The 25,346-nt window shown below is 39.3% G+C and overlaps 1 protein-coding gene across 1 annotated transcript in view; it reads right to left on the bottom strand.

The window, feature by feature from the left end:
- Positions 1–1,635: 1,635 nt before the first annotated feature.
- MSH4 (mutS homolog 4) overlaps positions 1,636–25,346 on the bottom strand; it is a 122,997-nt gene continuing 99,286 nt past the window's right edge. Inside the window, exons 18-21 of the mRNA XM_056122899.1 lie at positions 22,562–22,690; positions 13,795–13,969; positions 11,193–11,281; positions 1,636–1,827 (exon numbers count right to left, since the gene is read on the bottom strand). Coding sequence (XP_055978874.1) covers positions 1,636–1,827; positions 11,193–11,281; positions 13,795–13,969; positions 22,562–22,690 — 585 coding nt within the window. The remainder of the gene's footprint in view (positions 1,828–11,192; positions 11,282–13,794; positions 13,970–22,561; positions 22,691–25,346) is intronic.

A 25,346-nucleotide genomic window follows, 5' to 3' on the forward strand; every position in this document is an offset into this window, starting at 1 on the left:
TTCTGCTACGTAGTCCCCTTCTGCCTTCTGTTTCCTCCCTCTCTCTCATTTTCAAATTGCCCATGTCCTTTTTTCTCCTCAGCACATTCTAGAATTTGACACAAGCCTAAATTATCTATTAGGAATCATGGCAAAAATACAATTCGTTTTGAAGGCTGGAAAGTAAATCATGATAATGATCAAATCAAACACTGTGTTTCTCTCTAAAACATGACAACAGGGAAAATAAGTAGTCTGAGAACATTAAATATATCTCAAAATTAAATAAAATTTAACTTCTCTCAAATGTATGTATGAAAATTTAATTTCGATGTACCTAATTTGAACTATCAATGTATTTAGAATGCTGAGGAAGAATTAAAGTTTAAAATGTTAATATTAAATTCTATAAAATGAAATATACATGTCAATAAAATAGGAACCCAATTGGTCTATTTTTCAAAATGCAAACTTACTCTGAATACAATATACAATAAAATACCTACTCTGAGTTTCAGATATTTAGTTGTCAAAAAAAAAGACTTAATTCCTAGTCTTTGCCTTTTGGGTTGAGATTAAATAAATAATTTATCAACAGAGAGAAAACTTTAGAAATCTGAAGAATTTGAGAAGACAATTGCTCTTTACGATTACTGAAAAACTGATGGTATTCCATTTAATACTGTACACATACAAAATAATTATCCTTGATAAACTCTGAAATGGTGATGTAAATTACATGCTGGTGAAAATGTTCCATTGTGAAACAACTATGGCGAACATCAATACTCTTTCTGTTGCCTAGGTTACTATCTAAAAATCACTGCAAAAACAAAAAAGCTCTTAAAGAGAGGTTGGTGAGTTGAAAATGGAATGTATAGGTAAGTGAAAACTAAGAGGGTAGATAATGACAATCTCCTTCCTTTTCCAGGAGCACTGCACTGAAATATATGTTTATTGTCACACTTTAGAACTATGATGAAAATAAACGTATACATATTTTAAGTTCACAGCATCATTTTTAAAATACCCCAGAAATATCCAGTGTTGAAATATGGAGGTCTTAATTTGAAAATTTCAGATTAGAGAGACACTAAAGGGGTAAAGACTTGCCTTGCATGCGGTCAACCCCAGTCCAATTCCCCACACCACATATGGTCCCTAAGCTCCACCAGAATTGACCCCTGAAAACAGAGATAGGTGTATATACCCACTCTAAGGTGGGTATGTTCCCCCTCAAAAAAATAAGTTTTTTCATAAGATACATTTCAGAATAAAATTAAGAAAAAACTCAATTTCCAGTTTTAAAAAGATATTTACAGTAACACTTTAAATCAACCAGATTTAATTTGTTATGTGCAAATAAACTAAAGTGCAAATAAACGAAAAACAATAGCATGGATATATTTTCATAAAGGACAAAAATGGTCATGTTATACTTAATAACATAATAAAAATTATCCGAATGTTTCTCACTTGAATTATAACATTTTCTCATATAGAATCTATAAATGACAATTCTGAAGTTAATATATTTTTCAATTAAATTTTTATTTTTCAAATAAAATTTATCAAAAAAATATCTCTTGCTCTCAAGAAAAAAATTTTTTTTCATTCCTCATATTAAGATCATTAGAACAAGACTGTAAACTGTTACTATTCTTCAGTGTTTTCTGAAACATGTTCAACTCTGAGAATATCTGCTTCATACTTCTTCTTTAGATTACTTAAATATGTCCGTAAACTGTCTGTATCCAATTGAGAGTTTCGAGCAGTTTGAACAAGTCTAGTAGCTAAATGGTACACAGCTCTCTGTCTTTCCATCTCAGGGGTACTCTTTCGGCTTTGCTGTCATTGAAAAAACAAATAAAAATTGAAACATAATTTCTATAAATTTCAGTTTTAGATATCAGCAACATTCTATATCCTTTCATAGAAAAATGAAACTCAATGATAAACGAACGGCTGTGACTAAGTCAGATTCATCCAACTAGCAAAGAATATACCAGGAGAAATAAATATTATTTTGTAGAAAAAATTATATAAATATTTCCTATTTCATAATAGATCTTTATATCCTAAAAAATATCACTTCAGGAACCAGTGAGATAGTACAGCGAGTAGGGCTTTTGTCTTTCATGAGGCCAACCTGGGTTCAATCCCAGGGGCCACTTAAGGTCTCTCAAGCTCCTCCAAGAGTGATTCCCTGAGCACAGGTCAGAAGTAAGAAGATGGAGGAAAGGATGAGGCAGAAAGAAGTAACACAAGTGTATAGGTAGAGGATCTAGAGGCACACTGCTGGGGGTCGAATGAAGCAACACTATGCACTAAAATCATAACTATAAATTATCAAATAATGAAAGAATTCTGGACCAGAATTTATATATGAACAGGAGCAGGGGATAATGGGCACTTTGTGACTGATATGCAGTGACATAGTACATCAATAGTATAAACTTAAGCACTAGGACTATCTACAACCAGGATGCTTGCCTTACATATGGCTGACCCTGGTTCAATCCTCAGTATCACATATGGTCACCTGAGCCCTTGGGTTGGTTGGATGCTTGCCTTACATATGGCTGACCCTGGTTCAATCCTCAGTATCACATATGGTCACCTGAGCACTGCAAGGAATGACCCCTAAAACAGAGCCCTGAAACACTGCCAAGAGTAGAACAAAAATGGGGAAAAAACCAAAGCAATTTAAATACTATTTTAATCCTATCACCTAAACTATAATTTAAAAAAAAAAACAAACTTTTCTTATGCAAAAATGTCAAAGATCTAAAATATTATACACCGACAAAGCCAGGTAATGTGGAATTTTGTGACCTTGGACTCTAGGTTCAAGGGACTTTGAGTGGAGATCCTCTGCCCGTCTCCCTCTTTCTCCAGTGACACAGGGGTCATGCCCATAAGTCACCTCCTGCCTGCCAGTGCCAGATAATCTCGTCATTGGCCACCATCCAGATCACACAGGTTTTTTTCTGCTGGAAGGGAGCAATATGAAGCTGCCAAAGGCATGCCACCGGACCCTGCGTCAGGCTGTTTCACTTGGGCACCCCAGAGGCGGGCAGGTGAGAGCCCTCCCTGCTCCAAGGGATGCAGCCCTGGCAGCCGAAAACCTACACAACCCAACTGCTGCCATACTCAAGGCCACTCCCCACACACTCGAGCAGAATCTCACGCAAGAATGAATGTATTCCTGGACTATGCAGCTGCAAATGCAGCCATGTAACACATCATAAGACACTCCCTACCCATTTTCCAAGAGTACCACACCACATTTGATGGGGTTTCATATAGTAGGAAACCAATCATATAGGGAAATATATTATTTGTATCACTTGCCATCCCGTTGCTCATTGATTTGGTCGAGCAGGCTCCAGTAACATCTCCATTTGTCCCTATCACGTGCTAGTGTAGCCCAATGGTGTCTGCTCGCTCCAGGAACATGAAAAGCATCAAACTGTTTGTCCAGGGTCTTGACAAAGAAGACTGACCATCTTGTAGGTGGGCAGCCAGGCGTTCTTTTGACATCCGAAGGAATTGAATCAGTAACAGCTCTAGTCCAGTGATCATCTCCAAATCGCATTACATGTGTGGCCCCTCTGATTTTTGAAGCCTTGGCAAACGAGGCAGTGTCCCTGATCTTCAATCGTCGATGGAAGACAGAACTCTGGATTCCTTCCTCACTTGAGTGAAGCATGCTACTCCAAGCATAGCTCTTTCAATTCTTCTTTGGGAGACCCAAATAGCATTCTCATTCTGTTTTCGTAGGGCCCAGATCTCTGAGGCATATGTTAGTGCAGGAAGACGGTGGAATCAAAAAGATGTGCCTGGAGCCAGAGTTTCTTCATCCTCGTAACAATTTCTTCAACATTCTTGAAGGCATTCCATACTGCTCTCTTCCTCCTGCGCAGTTCTGACCCCAAGTGGTTCACCATGTTGTGTTCTCAACCCAGGTACACATAACTGCTGCATTTGGAGATGTTTGTTCCATTGAGAGCAAATGGAATGTCATGAACTAGTTTGTTTCTCATGAATATTTTCTTCATGAGATTCAGCTGCAATCCGACCTTTCCACACTCACAGTCGAAGGGAAATATATATGTATACATATATACACATATATGTATATATAAACACATATATATGTATGCATATATATATTGATATATATGAACGTTAGACAGAGCAGCACCTTGAACTCCCGAGAAATTTTAATGAGCTTGGTTATCGTGTGGATATGGTCAATCTTGCTGAATCCTTTGCGGAACCTGGCTTGCTCGCATGGTTGTCCTTCATCTAGTGTTCTGCCAATCCTATTCAGGATGACTCTAGTGAACAGCTTGTAGATGACAGACAATAGGCAGATCGGGCGATAGTTGCCAATGTCATGGATGTCTCCTTTCTTGTACAGTAGTACAGTCCTGCTGGTTTTCCATTGGGGCAGAACCTTGCATTCAGACAGGTAGCATGTGAAGAGCCGAGCCAGCGTATTGATGACTACTGATGGCAGGTTCTTCAGGTGTTCAGGTCTGACTTTGTCTGGGCCGGGTGCTGTTAGTTTCTTTACCAGTGAAATGGTGTGTGAGATTTCGGAAGAAAGAACATTGGGAACGACATACCCATCCTGTGGAATTTGGTATGTGGGCAGGTGGACATGGCTATCGAAGAGATCTGAGTAGAAGTCATGGATAAACTTCTCCATTGCCTTTCTGGAAGATGTGATAGATCCATCAGGATGTCGGAGGGCAGTTATCTTGGTCTTGTAGTTGGCAAAGGACAGGTGGGCGTTACGAATGCTGTTCCCGGCTTCTGCCACATCTACCAGCATTTCTGTTCTTCTCTCTTTGAGGTCTTCCTTGATCACATCTCTGCACTGCTTTGTTCGGACATTCAACTTGTGGTTGCCTGAGGCATGCGTCAAACCACGTTGGGGAATAAGCTCAAGAGTTTTCGAAGACAGGGGTTTTTTTTGTGGCTATCTCTCTCTTGGCGTTCCTCGCAGAATCATGGAGGTGCTGAACCAGTCAATCATATTCCTCGCCAATGTTGTCAACAATGGCATCTTCCCATGTTGCAGCAATAGTGCTGAAGAGCTCCCAGTTGGTGTTCGTTCTGGGAGTTCTCTTCTTAAATTTTGCAGCCCTTTCTCCCCACTCTGTGAAGTAGAATTCTGCACCAAGAAGACGGTGGTCTGATCCCATTTGAAATTTTGGGGCAACAGTGACATGGGTCAGGAAAACCGTTGACTGAATATGATGTCTATTTCGTTGTGGAACCGTCCACCGGGAGACTCCCATGTGCAACGTTTAGATTCGGCCTTCTGGAACTGTGAGTTACCATGGATGGTCTTGGTCGACATGATGAACTCAGACAGTCTGTCACCCTGTTCATTCCATTTTAGGCCATGGGTTCCAATGTGGAGTTCTTCAGCTGATCTTCTCGGTCCTATCTTGGCATTAAAATAACCGACAATGATTATAGAAGGTGCGGTTTTCTTTATAGAACTTTTTCAGCTCCATGTAGAACTTCTCAATTTCTCCTTCATCAGAATTGGATGTTGGTGTGTAGACAACAAAGATAGAAACTGCCAACAGTGAGCCACATCTGTTCAAGTGTAATCGTCCAATTCAGGTTGTTAGGCATTCGAATGAATCAATGCTCATGGCAAAGTTCGTGTTGACAAGGATACCAATGCCTCCAATGCCTCTTTTATCGCATGTTCCTAGGTACAGTTCTTCTCCAGTGTCGAAAACAGCATGATGTGATTGAAGCCTTTTTGTCTTGGTCAGACCAATGATGTCGTACTTGATCTTTTGCGCTTGTACCATCAGGTCCTCAATGGATGCATCTGATGCTAGCGTACGTGCACTGAAAGTACAGACAATCATTTTTGTCTTTCTTCATTTGGGCAGCCTATTTTGACCTTGAGATTTTATCAGCCTCTCCTTCCTCATCCTTCTCAACGCTGCCATATTGGTGACGCCTTCAGGGTCAGGGGAATGAGACCCATTGTAATTACTGGGTTTGGCATATCGAATATGCAACACATAGCTTGCCAGGCTCTGCCATGCAGGCGGAATACTCTCGGTAGCTTGCCAGGCTCTCTATATGATTCTGTTCAGATGGACGCGGTCACTGAAGCCCTAGCCAATTAGAGCATTGAAACTCCAATACATCATATTACTCCGTGAGCTGTATTATGGATTCACTACCAGGATCTCACCATTCTACAAAGAAGTGATCATCCATGTCAAGAGAGGGGTTCGGCAGGTGATACCATTTCACCAAAACTCTTCAGTGCCACCCTCGAGAATGTGATGTGACGACTGGAATGGGAAGGAATGGGAATGAAGATAGACGGTCAGCAACTACACCACCTCCACTTTGTTGATGACATCGTTCTAATAACACCAAACATTAGCCAAGCAGCATAAATGTTGGCCGACTTTGACGGTTAGTGTGGAATGGTCGGACTGCAGCTGAATCTCACGAAGATAATGTTTATGAGAAACAGTGGCATTCCTGATGTTCCATTTGCTCTCAACAGAATGACCATCTCCAAATGCAACAGTTATATGTACCTAGGTTGAGAAGTCAACATGACAAATGACGTGGCACCTGAGTTGTGCAGGAGGAAGAGAGCAGCTTGGAACACCTTCAAGAGCATCGAAGAAATAGCTAAGAGGACCAAGAACCTCCGGCTCTGGGCACATCTCTTCGATTCCACTGTTCTTCCTGCATTAACGTACGCCTCAGAGACCTGGGCTCTATGAAAACAGGATGAGAATGCTATTCGGGTCTCCCGAAGAGGAATCGAAAGAGCTATGCTTGGAGTATCACGCTTCACTCAAATGAGAGAAAGAATTCAAAGTTCCAACCTTCGTCGATCGTCAAGAATCAGGGATGCTATCTCATTTGCCAAGGCATCAAAAATCAGACGGGCTGCACACGTAATGAGATTTGGAGACAACCACTGGGCTAGAGTTGTTATCGACTGGATTCCACGGGACATCAAAAGACCGCGCGGCTGCCCACCTACCAGATGGTCAGACTTCTCCGTCAAGACCCTGAACAATTGGTTTGAGGCTCTTCGTGTTCCTAGAATGAACAGATGCCACTAGGCTACACTAGCACGTGACAGGGACGTTACTGGCACCCGCTCGAGCAAATCAATGATTAACGGGAAGTAAAGTGATCAAGTTATATATATGAAAGCTCACATCACTCAACTTTTAACAACAAGCTAGTGATATCCTAAAGAATGTCTTAATCCCCTGCCAAAATAGAACAGTCTTCACACTGTTTCCCCTATGGATACTTTTTTCAGCATTTTCAGTGGTTTTCCATAAAAGACAATACAAAATATATTATTTCGGTTGTGCTTTGGGATAGGGTTTGGGGCTTGGGATGGAAAGGTGTAAAACACCATTATACCTTTCACCAAATATGATGGTGAAAGGTGTAGTGGTGTTTTAATATTAAAGCACTGTCCTCTTGTTGTCCGCCCCTCTCGGAGAGCCCGGCAAGCTACCGAGAGTATTCGATATGCCAGACACAGTAACAACAAAGTCTCCAATGGAGACGTTACTGGGCCCGCTCGAGCAAATCGACGATCAACGGGAGGGCCTTTACCTTACCTTGTTGTTCATCGATTTGCTTGAGCGGGCCCAGTAACGTCTCCATCATGAGACTTGCTGTTACTGTGTTTGGCATATTGAATACGTCACGGGTAGCTGCCAGGCTTTGCCGTGCGGGCAAGATACTCTCGGTAGCTTTCTGGGCTCTCCGAGAGGGGCGGAGGAATCGAACCTGGCTTGGCTGGGCCGGTCACTTGCAAGGCAAACTGCTGTGCTATCATGCCAGCCTGTAATCAAATTATGTGAACTACCTTATAAAATTTTTAAAATTAAAAATATTACACACCATGATCTTTACTTTTCATGACTATACAGATTTATTTTCTCAGCATATAGTTTCATAATTAATAAATATTACAGAATTAAGATGTTTAACTTAGTCCCTATCTTATTAAATTAATGTCTGTAAAAAGTTATAAAGACTAACACAAGACAGTTGGCAGACCATGATGGCAGAAAAAAAGTGATCAGTGAACTGAACCAGAACATCAGAACTGAGCAGAAAAGAAACTGCAATGAGTTCTAAAAAAGGCCTAGCAGGGAATAGGAAGTGCAAACTCCATGGTGCCATAAAGAATCCCAGAAAACTTCGGTTTGAGAACAACAGCAATTGAGTCACCTATCTCCAAGTCACTAGGCTGAAGGAAGGATGAAGAAGCTAATGAAGGGCAATGAGTGGGCCAATTCGAGCACACACAGGCATATCCAGGTTTCGGCAGAGTGTGGTCAAAGGCAGAGCAGTGAAAATGTGAGTCGAGTTACTCTCATAGGCTTTCAGTTCTCCAACAGAAAGCCTAGTCGAGAAGCTGGTTAAGCATAGAACAAGGACCCAGAAAAGAACAGGAAAAACAAAAAACGACTTGTGCTGCCAGACACATACTGAGAAGTACCTCAGGCTGAGGTTTTTGACACTAGGTGGCGCTACACAACTACAAAAAAAAAAATGAATATACACCACATTTCACCCCATTCCTAAGTCAGGAACAAAGTTAGACACAAGTTCTCTGGACTCTAGAAAGTCAAAGCCTCAAACCCAAGGACTAAAGCAAGAGAGTCAGAGTAAGGCACTGGGAAGTACAGGACCAGAATCTCAGGTTCCTCAGAGACTGCCACTCAGGTCAGCTAATCTTCTACAACGAAGCTAGGAATGAAGTGGAAGGAGGAAAGTCTTTTGAACAAATGTTGGGAGATGGGCCAACCACATGTAAACAAAAATTAACTCAGAGTTTTCTCTCACACCATACATAAAAATCAATTAAAGATGGATTAAAGACCTTCATATATAAGACCTCAATCCATAAGCTATATTGAAGAACATATAGGCAGAACATTTCATGACACTGAATCCAGGGGCCTCTTCAATGATTTTATGTCACTGGCCAGACAGAGACCAAAGTAAATAACTGGAACTCTATCAAATTAAGAATCTTCTGCAACACACATGCGCGAAGGCATACACACACACACACACACACACACACACACAACACACACATGCAAGTGGAATAAAGACATCCGACAGAATAAGAGAAAATATTTGCCCACCACTCATCTGACAAAGAGTTAATATCCTAGATAAAGCACTGATAAAACCAATCCCATTAAAAAAACAAACAATAAAAAGCTCCATCAAAAATGGGGAGAAAAATGCAAACATTCCCTCTAAAAAGCCATAGCTAATAAGCATCTAAAAATGTTCTTCATCACTTATCTTCAGGAAAATGCAAATCAAAACAACAATGAGGTATCAATTCTCACCAGAGAGAAAGAATAAAATGAAAAAGAAAAAAAACAAGTAGTTCTGGCATAAAAGTGAGGGTAAAGGACTATTCATCCACCATTGATAGGAATGCTGTCTGGTTCACCCTCTTTGGAAAATATGAATACTTATCAAAAAACTAAGAACTGAGCTTCCGTATGACTCAGCAATTCCACTGTGGGGACCCCAAGGTCGCCAAAACACTATTTCAATAAAGTATTTGTAGACCTGTGTTCATGATAACACTATTTACAACAGGAAAAATCTGGAAACAACCTAAGTGCTAAAGAACTGATGACTAGATAAAGAAATGGTGGGATATATACACAAAATTACTACTCAGCTACTTAAAAAGAAAAAAGAAATCATGCAATTTGTCACATCTTAGAACTAGTAGGTATCATGTTGAGTAAAGTCAGAAGGAAAGGAACATAGAATAATTTCATATTTATGGAACATAAATAAATAGTAAAGGAAAACCAAATGCCCAAAGGCAATAAAACTGGAATATTAAGTATACAGAACTTACCTGGGGGGAGCAGGAAGTGGAGACCGGAAGGGTCATTGGGGCAGTGTAGAGGCAAGTGGACACCCTGGTAATGGGTGTCCTGTTAGAACAATGAGCCTCTATCATTAACAGTACTGTAAATCACAGTTTCTCAATGAAAATAGGGGAATTTTTAAAAATTTTAAGAATAATCTGTATCATCATAAAAAAAACGCACTAACCTATAAACATTTGATGCACAAAAAGGACACAATAGAATACTATGCAGCTGTTAAAAAAGATGAAGTCATGAAATTTGCATACAAGTGGTTCTACATGGAAAGTATCATGCTAAGTGGAATGAGTCAGAAGGAGAGGGGCAGACATAGAAAGACTGTACTCATCTGGGGAATATTAAGTAACAGAATGGGACACAAACACCCAAGAAAACTGAGTTGAGTACCAGGAGATCTGCTCCACGGCTCAGAAACCAGCAACACATGCTGGGGGAAAAGGCAGCTCAGATAGAGAAGGGAACACCAAGTAAAGGGTGTTTGGAGGATTTGCTCGGGATGCGAGATGTGTGCTGAAAGTAGACTATAGACCGAACATGATTGTCACTCAATACCTCTATTACAAACCACAACATCCTAAAGGAAAAAGAAAGAAAAAGGGAATGCCCTGCCACAGAGGCAGGGCTGGATGGGGGGGAATGGGGCGGGGTGGGGAGGGCTACTGGGATCATTGTTGGTGAAGAATGGGTGGGCACTGGTGGAGAGATGGGTACTGGATCACTGTATAACTGAAACCCAAGCACGAAAGTTTGTAAGTCTAAAACTACCTCATGGTGTTTCACTAATAAAAAAAATAGGACTTTGTTGGGAGAAAAGAGAGAGAGAGTATAGTGGATAGGGCACTTGCTTGCACACAATCAACCCAGGTTCGATCCCTGGCATCCCCTATGAACCCCCGGCATCACAAAGGAGTAATTCCTGAGTGCAGAACCAGGATTAAACCCTGAGCACCACGAGGTGTGGCCCAAAAAACAAAAACAAAAGGACTTTTTATTTAGAAATTAAGCTTCCAATTTTATATGTTTTTATAATTAATATTAAATTTTTGTCTACCCAAGACCATAATAGAAATGCAATATTTGTTCTTGCTCTGGATGTATCTCACTGATAATGGCCATAGTTCACCTGTGTAAGGCTTTGGGTTTGACTTTCAATTCCACACATACGCACAAAACCACCTAATACTTAATGTATCTTATTTAATTTCAAAACCAATTCTTATTGTTTAAACTGTTTCTTACCAAAATTTGTCCAGTAATTTGAGTTGTAATTTCTTTGGCATCCAAGACAATTGATGGTGGGAGTGATGACACCTCTGCAGCTTTTAACCCTAAAATTATACACAAGAGTGGGGCAGGGAGGCTTGAATATTGTTTTTGTTGTTAACATTTTATTTGTTTTAACTAATATTGATCTGTTCTTCCAAGATTTAAACTTTGTTTTCACGGATATTTCTGATCTACCTAACAATTCTCAAAAGTAGACCTGGGATGTGGATCAGTAGCAAAGCATGTACCTTGCATGCATAAGACTTGGTTTCAATTCCTAGTATAGCAAAATAAATTAGCACAATTAATTTTTCCAAAATTAAGGATAGCAACTTACACTTCCAAGTCTATGACGTGTAAGATAATACCAATCTCTCACCCTACCTATGAGTCAGCAGGAAAATATGAGAAAGGGAAAGAGATAATTAGAAAATCAGATAATAACACTGCTGATCTAACTATAAATGTAGTTGGTACAGAAGGTCTAAGATATATATGGGTTTTTCAGGGGCAGAGAATGCAACAGTAAATGCTAGAGCTGAATATTTATCAATCTAGCAGTTCAATGAGGAAGAAATATTTCAAATGGTAAAGAAATAAGTCTTCTTCATAGGCTAGGACAGCCTCATTCATGTGTGAATCTGTTGAAAAGCCCAGGTTTGCAGACTTGTGACTGAAAGCTCCAGGCTCACACAGAGTGGGAATGGGCAACCTCCCCCTATCTCCTTTTGCTTCCTGTAGCCTGGCAGCCATGTCCAGGAACTGCCTCTGGTGCCATATAAGCTCATCAATGGCCATGTTACACAGACTCATAAATAAAGCTCTCAGAAGAGAGCAACACAAAATGCACAAAATGATATACTACATAGAGATGCCTCCGGACCCCAAACTCACCATCCAGTTAAAAAAAAATTAACCTCAGCTGTATAACTATACTTAAAATTTTAGAATTCCTGGAGCACAGGAATTGAGTTGACATTTTATGTGTTGGTAATCTCTCATACAAGGACTTACTAGCTCCAGGGTGAGGTACAACAATCTCCACTTTCCTCTAAGGAAACTTTTTTTTATAATTTCTAATGAATTATTCATAACAAGCAGTACAGAAAAATTAAGTCCTGCTTTGAGGGCAGGGTTTGGGGGTAGGGGTGGAAACATCCCAAATATGATGGTGAATAGGTGTAATGGTGGTGAGATTGATGTTGGAATATTAAATGTAACAAATTACTATGAACAACTTTATGAAAATAAAATTACATTATATATATATATATATATATATATATATATATATATCCTTCAAGCGAGTTCAAACACCAGTGAGTATTCTCGTACTGACTGTAAAGCAACTATGACATACACGCTTTCTAATGTGTGAAAAAAGTTTATAATAATATTTTAAAGAAAACAGAAGCAGGGGTTGGAAATGTAACTCAGTGTTACAGCACTGCCCTTGTGTGTGTGAGCTCTTTGGTTTGTATCCTAGCACCTCACAAAAAAAGGCAAGAAAAAGGTATACATTAATTATTGAGAAGTTACTAATTACTAGTCAGTTCATATTTGATGATTTAATCTCACCAAGTTCAAATATATGGAAAATTATTCCCAATTTTAAAAAATAAATTTGAGACTAATAAAGATTAAACACATAATATAAATTATCTTGTTTACTTCCCACTTGAAATATCAAAACAAAAATGATTTTTTCCTCAAAAGGATCCCATTCATAACTAAAATATTAGAAATTTATATATAATGAAATTAAAGTTCTATGAATAATAAGAATTTGTATATAATATTTATTTAGATAGAAAATATCAAATCAAGTTTAGAAATAAATTATTTTGGGGATGGAGAGATAGTAAATTAGATAGGGCCTTGCATGCAGCCAACCCAGGTTGAATCCCCTGCATCCCATATGGTCCTCTAAGCACCACCAGGAGTAATTCCTTAGTACATAGCCAACAATAAGTCCTGAGCATCACAAGGTGTGGGAAAAGAAAGAAATGATTTTGCAGTGCATTCCATTTTAAGACTTAAGATTTAATAATTCTCAAGTTCGCTGGACCTGTGGAAAACAGAGACAGGATGCTGAAAAAATGTAAGTGAAATGTGCATCTTTCATTCACTATGTTACTTGAAAATATAAACCACATTACAGTTTTCTACGGACAGAAATGAATACTTCTGAGCCTTCATGTGTGATAATTCTACATAGTTATTGGCTAATGTATATCAAATATGATTTTGACATAGAAAATATAACCTGGGGCTGGAGTGATAGGACAACGGGTAGGGCATTTGCCTTGCACGCAGCCAATCCAGGTTCGATTCCCAGCATCCCATATGGTTCCCTAAGCACTGCCAGGAGTAATTCCTGAGTGCAGAGCCAGGAGTAACCTGTGCATTGCCTTGTGTGACCCAAAAAGAAAAAAAAAATACAACCTACGAAAACACGAGCTCCCAAAAAAGAATACAAAAAACTTGGTTAGATTGACAAAAGTGAGGAGAAAAGAAAGTTTAACAAAAATATGCAGCGTTTCAAATGCATACACATAATTTCTATATTAAATACCATAATTTTTTTCTTCTGTGAGTCCCTTAGAAAGTTTGTAGGTATAGCAGATTGCTTCCTTATTTTTTGAGGTGTTCTTTACATGTTGAACTTCAAAATGCATATTTTCTACATTAGGATACAGTACTTCTATTTGGCATACTTCCAGAAAATGTGTAGCAAATAGTGTAAAAGCCTGGAACATATAACAATAAATACTATTACTTTAAAATGAACTAAAAAATTCTTTTAAAAATTATTTAAAAGAATAATTTAAATCTTCCAAGTTTACCAGTAGCTTCGCTGTCACACCTACAAACTGCCTCTGGTGCCATATAATCTCATCAACGACCATGATCCTGAGACTGAGAAATAGTTTCCAGAAGAGAGCAAAATAGGCCTCACCTCACCCATGAGTGAATCAGCTATATAATCGTATTCTAAACTTTAGAATTCCTGGAGGGTGCCACTGCATCCGTGGCTGTGCAACCTCTCATACTCTACAACACTGATGTACCATGAATAGCAGATGACATTTGATTGGGTTTAACAAACATGTTAGCAATCTCTAATAAAAGGGTTTAATGGCTTCAGGATGAAATACAAGAATCTTCACATACTTTCCTCTAAGGAAACTTTATTGGACCATTTTTAGTGGATTATTCATAGCAAGCAATACAAAATTATTTTGGTTCTGCTTTGGGGGCACAGTTTGGGATTTGTGGTGGAAACATTTGAAATATGGTTGTGGGAAGGTGCAATGGTGGTGGGATTGGTGTTTGGATATTACATGCAATGAATTATTTTGAACAACTTTATAAAAATAAAATTTTTTTAAAAATTATTTAAATATAAAATTTTATTTTTAAATACCTTGAAAGAGATGTATAAATGAATGAATAAGCCTGATGCTAAAATAGTTTAAGTGTTTTGAAATTTATATTCAATGAAGGAAACATGCCGACCTGGGTTCGATTCCTCCGCCCCTCTTGGAGAGCCCGGCAAGCTACCAAGAGTATCTTGCCTGCACTGCAAAGCCTGGCAAGCTATCCGTGACGTATTCAATATGCCAAACACAGTAACAACAAGTCTCACAATGGAGATGCTACTGGGCCTGCTCAAGCAAAATCGATGACAATGGGAGGACAGTGCTCCAGTGCTCCAGTGAAGGAAACATGTTTGGGTAAACACTGTGAATGCACATACATATATACATTATATTACAGGAAAGAGAAAAATACAAAAATAAAATCTTGGACCTGAACTATGGTAGGGTGATGACAAGGGACAGAAACAGTTGCCATTTAAATCATCACGGTCACGGTCACAGTCTTCCCGTTGTTCATCGATTTGCTCGAGCGGGCCCAGTAACGTCTCCATCATGAGACTTTTTGTTACTGTGTTCTGACATATCGAGTACGTCACGGGTAGCTTGCCAGGCACTGCCGTGCAAGCGAGATACTCTCGGTAGCTTGCCGGGCTCTCCGAGAGGGGCGGAGGAATCGAACTCGAGTTGGCCATGTTGGCTGCGTGCAAGGCAAACACCCTACTGCTGTGCTATCGCTCCAGCCCTAGCCACTCTGTGTTATTTAAATCATATGATATTTAAATAAAACCAACTAGGAGAGATAGTACACAGGTACTTGCAAAACACATTTTTTGCAAGCAGTTGATCCTAATTCAACTCCCAGCACTGCATATGGTCCCCCAGGGCACTTCCAGGAGTGACTGCCACGCACAGAGCCAAGAGTAAGCACTGAGTTACCTGGTATAGCCCAAAATCTAACACTAATCCACACCCGCCAAAACAAACAAAAAAAGAAAACCTCAACTATTTACTTAACCATTGGGAAAGACGAATGAGGAGGAGAGGCTGCTAAAATCTCAGGGCTGGGACAAATGGAGATGTTACTGGCAGCCGCTTGAGTAAATTGATGAACAGGATGACAGTGATACAGTGATTTACTTAACAAATCAAAGCAGGAATGAGATACACTAAATTTATAAAACATTATGAAAATATTTATAACCAGTTATATGGTCATACCTTCTCCCACTATGCATTTTGTATTCCCTTGGCCTTCAACAATCACCATAGCTGAACATGGTTCTTTACCTGATAGAGAGGCTCACTCCTGAAAGGGGTGGGGCCATTTGCATTGAATAAAGTCAAGGTAAGTAAATTCTTCCTATGGGAATGGAGGGAACCTCTTTCACTTGCAAAATAGTCTCTTCAGAATTTACTAGCTTCAATGCCACAGTTTCATTCTTGAGTTCTCATTCTAATTTACTGGATTCCATTCCTTCCAAATCACTCTTCTCACTTTAATAGTTATTAAATGTGGTTGGGAGTTCAACTTCCACTGTAATTCAGTTCATCACAGAATAAGCTTCCAGGTTTGAGTTTCAGTAATTTAGGACCTATACAAGATAGGGATAACTACAGGGTAAACAGAAGCTTTCATGTTATTTATGTCGTAATTTATACTGAAATTCTTTCCCACTTTGTCAAGCCGTACTAGGAACAATCAGTCAATCTCATTTCATTCATTAGTTTGCCAAAAATGTTTGAAATAATCACATACACAGTCATCCAGCTCATTGTTTGTAAGTAGTAAATGAGAGTATTCAATTTTGCCTATTTCTATTGTCAGATCATAGTGTCAATTAATAGTGTCTTTTTTAAAAATTAGAAATAGAATCATTCGTAACTTTAATCAGATTATGGTCAATTCCAAAAATACCAGAATCAATTTAGAAAATTCAGCCATAAGTCTGTTTCTTTAGAATAACTTGATACTAAAGTTGTAGTAGTAAGGGTTGCCCACAAAGGCAGAAATAATAAGAAGTTTTATTTTTTCTCTGTGTGTGTGTGTGTGTGTGTGTGTGTACATAATAACATACTATCAGGAAATAATTATGGACAAGTTCCCAGATCTTCAATCATCAAGCTGAAGATCCAGTCAAGTCAGTAGTCTAGTTTACTTCAAATAATGGCAGGCTCAAGACCCAGAAAGAACTGATTCAGTTCAAGATCAGGAAAGAACCAGAGATCCAGATTAAAGCCAGTCAGACGGAAGTTGATTCCTCTTTCTAATATGAGGGTAAGACATTTTGTTCTATTATAACTTTAAGGATGGTACACTTACCCTAAGCAGGGAAATCTTTTTTTAATGAAATCACCATGAGAAATCACAGTCATGGTCATCGATTTGCTCGAGCGGGCCCAGTAATGTCTCCATCGTGAGACTTGTTGTTACTGTGTTTGGCATATTGAATACATCACGGGTAGCTTGCCAGGCGTTTTTTTCCCCACATGTTTAAGGTAGATTTATTACAAATCTTGAATTTTAGTTTTAAAATCTGAACATAGGACTTTATACTAATTTATCTTCAATTATAGCTTTTAGTTTATAATCATTATTTTTTTTATTAGTGAAACACCATGAGGTACAGTTGTAGACTTACAAGTTGCTGTGCCTGGGTTTCAGTTATGCAATGATCGAGTACCCATCCCACCACCAGTGCCCATTCTCCACCCCCACCAATCCCGGTATCCCTCCCACCTACCCCAATCCCCCATCCCACCCTGCCTCTGTGGCAGGGCACTCCCTTTTGTTCTATCTCTCCTTTTGGGTGCTGTAGTTTGCAAAAGAGGCATTGAGTTGTAATCATGTTCAGTCTACAGTCTACTTTCAGCGTGCATCTCTCATCCTTGGAGGATCATCCCAGCACCGTTTATTTGGTGCTCCCTTCTCTATCTGAGCTGCCTTTGCCCCTAGAGTGTGCGGCTGGCCTCCAAGCCATGGAGCAAACAACCTGGTATTTATCACAGCTGTTCTTGGGTGTTAGTCTCTTATTTTGTTACTTTATGTTACCCAGATGAATGCAATCTTTGGATGTCTGTCCCTCTCTTTCTGACTCATTTCGCTTAGCATGATATTTTCCATGTAGCACCACTTGTATGTAAATTTCATGACTTCATTTTTTTCTAACTGCTACATAGTACTCCATTGTGTAGATGTATCAGAGTTTCTTTAACCAGTCATCTGTTCTTGGGCACTCAGGTTTTATCCATATTCTAGCTATTGTAAACAGTGCTGCAATGAACAAACAACTGCAGATGTCACTTCGACTATACTTTTTTGCCTCTCCGGGGTATATTCCCAGGAGTGGTATTGCTGGGTCAAATGGGAGCTCAATTTTTAATTTTTTGAAAATCGTCCATACTGTTTTCCAAAATGGTTGAACCAGTTGGCATTCCCACCAGCAGTGAAGGAGGGACCCTTTCTCGCCACATCCGCGCCATAACCTGTTGCTTTTGTTCTTTTGGATGTGGGCCAGTGTCTGTGGTGTGAAATGATATCTCATTGTTGTTTTGATCTGCATCTCCCTGATGATTAATGATGTAGAGCATTTTCTCATGTGTCTTTTAGCCATTCGGATTTCTTCTTTGAGAAAGTCTCTGTTCATTTCATCACCCCACTTTTTGATGGGGTTGGATGTTTTCTTCTCATGGAGTTCAACCAGTACTCTGTATATCCTTGATATCAACCCCTTGTCGGATGTGTTGAATATATCTGGAGAATATCCTTTCCCATTCTGTAGATTGTCTTTGTATTTTGGTCACTGTTTCTTTTGAGGTGCAGAAGCTTCTTAGTTTAAGATAGTCCCATTTGTCTATCTCTGTTTTCACTTGCTTGGCCAGTGGCGTGACATCTTTGAAGATACCATTAGCTTCAGTGTCATGGAGGGTTTTGCCAACTTTGTCTTCAATGTACCTTATGGATTCCGGTCTGATGTTGAGGTCTGTGGTCCATTTTGATCTTACTTTTGTACGTGGTGTTAGGCAGAGTTCTGAGCCCATTTTTTTGCATGTATGGTGCTAGCTTTTCAGGCTTTGCCGTGTGGGGGAGATATTCTCGGTAGCTTGCCAGGCTCTCCAAGAGGGGCGGAGAAATCGGACTCAGGTTGGCCAAGTTGGCCGCTTGCAAGGCAAACGCCCTACCCACTATGCTATCGCTCCAGCCATGAGAAATACCGTAACAAAATTGTTCATAATTTTCAGTCATACAATGTTCCCACACCCATCCCTTCCCCAGTGCATTTTCTGCCACCAATGTCCCCAGTTTACCTCCCACTACCATCCTCCTGCAGCCTGCATCTGTGGCAGACACTTTTTTTTTATTTTATTGAAACACCATGAGATAGTTACAAACTTTCATGTTTGGGTTACAATCACACAATGATCAAACACCCATCCCTTCACCAGTGCACATTCCCCACCACCAATATCTCCGGTATACCGCCCCCTTTCCCACCCTTCCCCTGCACTTTCTCTCTCTCTCTCTCTCTCTCTTTCTTATTTTTCTTTTAGGCACTGTGGCTTGCAACGCTGTTATCATGCATATCACCTTTACCTCCTTTCAGCACTCAGTTTTAATTCAGAGTAATCATTTTCAAATTTCCAACTATTGTCATAGTGGTCCCTTTTCTGTTCTAAATGCACTCCCCCTCCCCTTTTGTGGCAAACTTCATACTATGGACCAGTACTCCTGATCCTTTATTCTACTGTATTTTGGGTACTATTCGCATACTGTGTGTGCGTGTGTATACGTATGTGTGTATGTCCCTCAAATGAGTGCAATCATTGTGTTTGTCCCTCTCCCTCTGACTCATTTCATTCACCATGATACTCTCCATGTCTATCCATGTATAAGAAAATTTCGTGTCTTCATTTTTCCTAACAGCTGCACAGTGTTTCATAGTGCAGATATACCATAGTTTCTTTATCCACTCATCTGTTCTCAAGAACTTGGGTTGTTTCCAGATTCTGGCTATTTTGAATAGTGCTGCAATAAACATAGGAGTGCAGATGGCTTTTCTGAATTGTGTTTTTGGGCTAACAGGGTATATTCCCAGGAGTAGTATAGTATTGCTGGGTCAAATGGAAGCACTTCAAAGGAAGTAATGACCACAATATAAAGACAGCCCACAGAATGAGAAAAATTATTTACCCGCACCTCATCTGATAAGGGGCTAATATATAAGATATATAAAGCACTGGTAGAATTCTACAAGAAAGAAAATACAATCCCATCAAAAACTGGGAAAGATAAATGAATAAAAACTTCCTCAAAGAAGAAATACAAATGGCCAAAAGGCCAGTGAGAAAGTGTTCTTTATCACTAGCAATCAAGGAGATGCAAATCAAAATAACAATGAGATATCATCCTACACCACAGAGACTGGCACACATAAAAAAAAAAACCAGCGCTGGCATGTTTGAAAGAGGCTCTCATGGTGGGAATGCTGATTGGCCCAACCCTTCTGGGACATCTTCTTTACTTAATCTATGAATTCAAATACCAATCTTATTCAGAAACAACTTTAAAGATACATCCAGGATAATGTTTGACCAAATGCATATCCATAACCCAATCAACTGGACATACAAAATTAACAATCATGTTAAAATTACTTTTTATTTCTAAAAGGTAATATGTTCATCTTATTTATAAGAGAAATTCTAATTGATGTTGATCAAAATTACATATACTAGGTTTTTGGGAAGGGCTGGAGCGATAGCACAGTGGGTCGGGCGTTTGCCTTCCACGCAGCCAACATGGCCGACCCCAGTTCGATTCCTCCGCCCCTCTCGGAGAGCCCGGCAAGCTACTGAGAGTATCTCACCTGCACGGCAAAGCCTGGCAAGCTCCCCGTGATGTATTCGATATGCCAAACACAGTAACAACAAAGTCTCACGATGGAGACGTTACTGGGCCCGCTCAAGCAAATCGATGAACAACGGGAGGACCATGACCGTGAGGTTTTCGGGAAAGGTCATGTAGGTGATACTGCATGTCTGGTAAGCTAAAACATGCAGAGGCCCCAAGTTCAACTTAGGTAACACCAGGGTGGTCCTGGTGGCCCCCAGAACTGCTGTGCCTTAACATCACCTACTCTACTTGTGAGATCCCCCCAAACTGTATCAAGTCAAAACTATAATGATTATGTTACTAAGAGTCTTTTAAATTCACAGCATACCTTTCTTTATTATTATTATTTTTAAAAAATTGAATCACTGTGAGATAGTTATAATGTTGTTCTTTATAACTGTATGTGTTTCAGTGTTTGGCCTCAGGTCACGTCCACCCCCAGAGCGATAGCAAAGCGGTAGGGAGTTTGCCTTGCACACAGCCAACATGGCTGACCTGAGTTTGATTCTTCCACCCCTCTCAGAGAGCCCGGCAAGCTACTGAGAGTATCTCGCCCGCACGGCAGAGCCTGGCAAGCTACCCGTGACATATTCAATATGCCAAACACAGTAACAACAAAGTCTCCAATGGAGACGTTACTGGGCCTGCTCGAGTAAATCGATGAACAATGGGAGGACAGTGACAGGACAGTGTTTCAGTGTACATATATGTATACAAGTGTATGGGTTCAAAGAGTATTTCATTTTAGTCATACAATGTTCCAATATCCATCCCTTCACCAGTGCACATGTCCCACCACCAATGTCCCCAGTTTCCCTTCTGCCACCCTCCCCTCCTACTCCACCCTAGCTTATCCCTATGGCAGGCATTTTCTTCTATATCTCCTTTACTTTCTCTCTTTCCTTCTGGGCATTCTGGGCATACAGGGACTGGGAAGTTATCATATATATCCCTTTACCTACTGTCAGCACTCAGTTCTTGTCTAGAATGATCATTTCCAATTGTCATTGTCATAGTAATGACATTGACAGTCCCTTCTCTGTCTTACCTGTCCCCCCATTTCTACAGGACATACAATGGAGTAGTATGCAGCCACCAGGAAAAAACAAGTCATAAATTTCTATTATAAATGGATAGACATGGAGAGTATCATGCTGAGTGAAATAAGTCAAAAGGAGAGAGACAGACATAGAATGATTACACTCATCTGTGGGACATAAAAAAGCATAATATAAGATTGATACCCACAGACAGTAGAAACAAGGGTCAGGAGGAAGTTTGGAAGTTTGGAAGAAGGAACTTTGCCACATAGCATACATTTCTTTAAATAAAAATAAGATTTTTCTCAATTTATATAATAAATCATTAACACACTTAAGGTGTCAAACATCATTCTAGAAACATTTAAGGTACTTTAAATAATAAAAATGTTTTCATATCCAAATATATTTTGAATTAGGACTTAAGAAATTTAACAAATGAGCTTACTGAGTTCTATTATTAATAGAGCAGAGTCAGTTTTCTTTGTTCAGTTAATTTGTGAAAAACCATTATCTTTAAAAGAATAAAATCTATGCAAGTAGAAGATTTTGCATAAAGTAAAACCAGAAGCTTAGTGTTTTACTTCATGTTGTGACATTATAGTCAAGACTATTATACATGGAGATAACTTTCAAAATGTTTTCATATTTTGGTATTTCATTTGATTAAATGAAACTGAGTACTGTTTTGACATTATTCCTTTTTCGTGATTTCCTTTTTCATCATCTACATCATGACTAACACTTTAACCATTCTTATCCCCAGTAGAAATAAAGTTACAAGTGCTATGTAATTAAGAAAGAGATAACTTGTCTTATATATGTGTGGTCGTGGATTTAACCACAGCACAGCAAAAATCAATCAGCAAATGCTATTGTATTTCTAGCTTCTAAAAATGATTTAAAAAGCTATTTTTAGGTGTATATGTAAATGTCCTGATAAATGTACAATAAATATAACAATCATGATAAATACAAAAAAGACATTTGAAAAGGAATAGAAATGAATCCACTTAAAATAAACAGTACCTTTAAGTTCAGCAGATATTCAATAACTGCATAACAAATTCCAATACCTTCTTCTGTATTAGTACCTCTGCCAAGTTCATCAATTAATATGAGTGATCTGTCATTAGCATTATGTAGTATGTATGCCATCTGAAATATATAATTTTAATATTATTTATTGTAATTAAACAGCTCTCACTCTCAGAAAAAAGAAAACTCCAGTGCCTTTATAAGTATAGCACTTTCCTCCCATTGTTCATCAATTTGCTCAAGCAGGTACAGTAACGTCTTCATTGTGAGACTTTGTTGTTACTGTGTTTGGCATATTACCTGAAGTATATTCCTGCTAAGAAGAAAATAACACTTGGATTTTCTCTCTAAAAATCTGACTAATAATTTCAGTAGAATTATTTTATATGTATACAATATAAATAATATCAATATATATATATATGTAGGAAGCAATATCAATAATCATCATTTTAAACATTGATGTTTGACAAAGTAAATGAAACAATAAATTAAATGTTTAAATAAAGTACAAAGATAATCACTCCTCTACAAATGACTAATTAATTGTTATCATAAAATACTCAAAAGCAATCTTTCAAATTATTTTACGTATCTACATCCAGTAAAGCTGGAAAGGAAAATTTAATTAGAAGTTTTCAAGAACACTGATTCCTTGAACAAATAATTTAAATCCAAGCCTAAGAAAGACCAAGATTTTAATTGACAAAAATGCTTTTTTTCCAATGAAGATTATTAACCTTTCTCAAGTTATAATTCCATTTTTGTGAACACAAAAGTAAACGATGGCTATTGCTTCTTTATAATTATGATTATAGAATAATTATGTATGTAGTACTGTAGCACTGTCCTCCCATTGTTCATCGATTTGCTCAAGCGGGCCCAGTAACATCTCCATTGTGAGACTTATTGTTACTGTGTTTTGTGTATCGAATATGTCACGGGTAGCTTGCCAGGCTTTTCCATGCGGGCGAGATATTCTTGGTAGCTTGCCGGGTTCTCCAACAGGGGCGGAGGAATCGAACCTGGCTCGGCCAGGCCGGCCGTGCGCAAGGCAAATGCCCCACCGCTGGGCTGGGTAGGGCGTTTGCCTTGCATGTGGCTGACTCGGCTAAACCGGGTTCGATTCCTATGCCCCTCTCAGAGATCCCGGCAAGCTACTGAGAGTATCTCACCTGCATGGCAAAACCTGGCAAGCTACCCGTGATTCAAAGAACAAACAAAAATAATTATGTATACATACATAAATATACTGTATCACTCTCATCCCGTTGTTCTTCAATTTGCTTGAGCAGGCACCAGTAATGTCTCCATTTGTCCGTCACGTGCTAGCATAGCCCATTGGCATATTGGGGGCTCTTTCAGGGTCAGGGGAATGAGGACCATCATTGTTACTGTTTTTGGCATATCGAGTATACCACGGGTAGTTTGCCAGGCTCTGTCGTCCTGTGGTTCATCAATTTGCTGGAGCGGGTGCCAGTAACGTCTCCATTTGTCCCAGCCCTAAGATTTTAGCAGTCTCTCCTTACTCATCCTTCCCAATGCTACCATATTAGAGGTTCTTTCAGGGTCAGGGGAATGAAATCCGTTATTGTTACTGTTTTTGGCATATCAATTATGCCACGGTTAGCTTGCCAGGCACTGCCATGTGTATATATGTATATGCTTGGCAAAGGTGTTTTTTTTCAATGAAGATAATTAACCTTTCACAAAAGTTAGAATTCCATTTTGGGGCACGAAAGTAAACTCTATGGTTATTGTCCTTTCTACAGAACAAAATTTCCTTTCTATAGAAGTGAAATGAACTAAATTGATAGCCATAAGCATCAATTATACTACATACTCTCATAGTATTCAAAACATACAAATAATTATTAAAATGTCTACATAAAAGTCATACATAGTGATGCAAATGATACCCTTAGACTTCCTTTATATATTTATAGTTCCACTTAGGAATTATGTGGTGATACAACAATTTCCATCTACTAGCCATAGCCCAAAAACTATACTGAATTTTCTCTCCAAATTCACAGGGTGTTTGTTTATAACAAAAATAGATGATTAGCTTCTTCTTCCCCCAGATCAGTCAGTACTTGAATCCGGGACTTGGCTTTCTCCACATACTCACCCAAGGCGTCCTCTAGGACCCTGGGATGCTCACCATCCCTGAACCTCTTCCTGTCTGTCCCCAACACTGTGCCCAGTCTTCTTCCTTCCCAGGTTTTACCCCATACACACACCAGTACCCGTAGGGGCATGGCCTCTTCAGAAGTGGGCATGGTCTCTGCAGAAGTGGGTGAGGCCTGATTTTGGGCTGGCGGCCACTCACAATGCCACAGGTGCTTTACTCATACCCAGCAATCTCGTGTAACAGCTTAGTCTCAATACCTCCACATCAACATGAAGAAACAACCCAAATCCCCACCAGGAAGGGAGGACAATGAAGAGTTCAGAAGCCTCACTACGTGCTACTCACCTAAGGGACCTCTCTGAGAAAGAATTCAGATATGAAGTAATGCAAATGATCAATGAAGTCAATGAAATAGTGAGATATCCAGTAAATTAAGAGGACATGAGAGAAACAATCGAGAAAATACAGGAAGAAATGAGAGCAGAAAGTGGAAAGCTACACAAAAAAAAAATGTCACGAATAAAAGATTCGGTAGATGTAATAAAAAACTTAGTCTGTGCCCTCAACGGTAGAATGGCCACAGCTGAAGACAGAATCAATGAACTAAAAGATCAGCTGCATATAGCCTACAGGCAACAACAA

The sequence above is a fragment of the Sorex fumeus genome, unplaced genomic scaffold, assembly GCF_029834395.1.
Source record: "Sorex fumeus unplaced genomic scaffold, SorFum_2.1 ptg000047l, whole genome shotgun sequence".
In the NCBI taxonomy this organism is placed as follows: Eukaryota; Metazoa; Chordata; class Mammalia; order Eulipotyphla; family Soricidae; genus Sorex; species Sorex fumeus.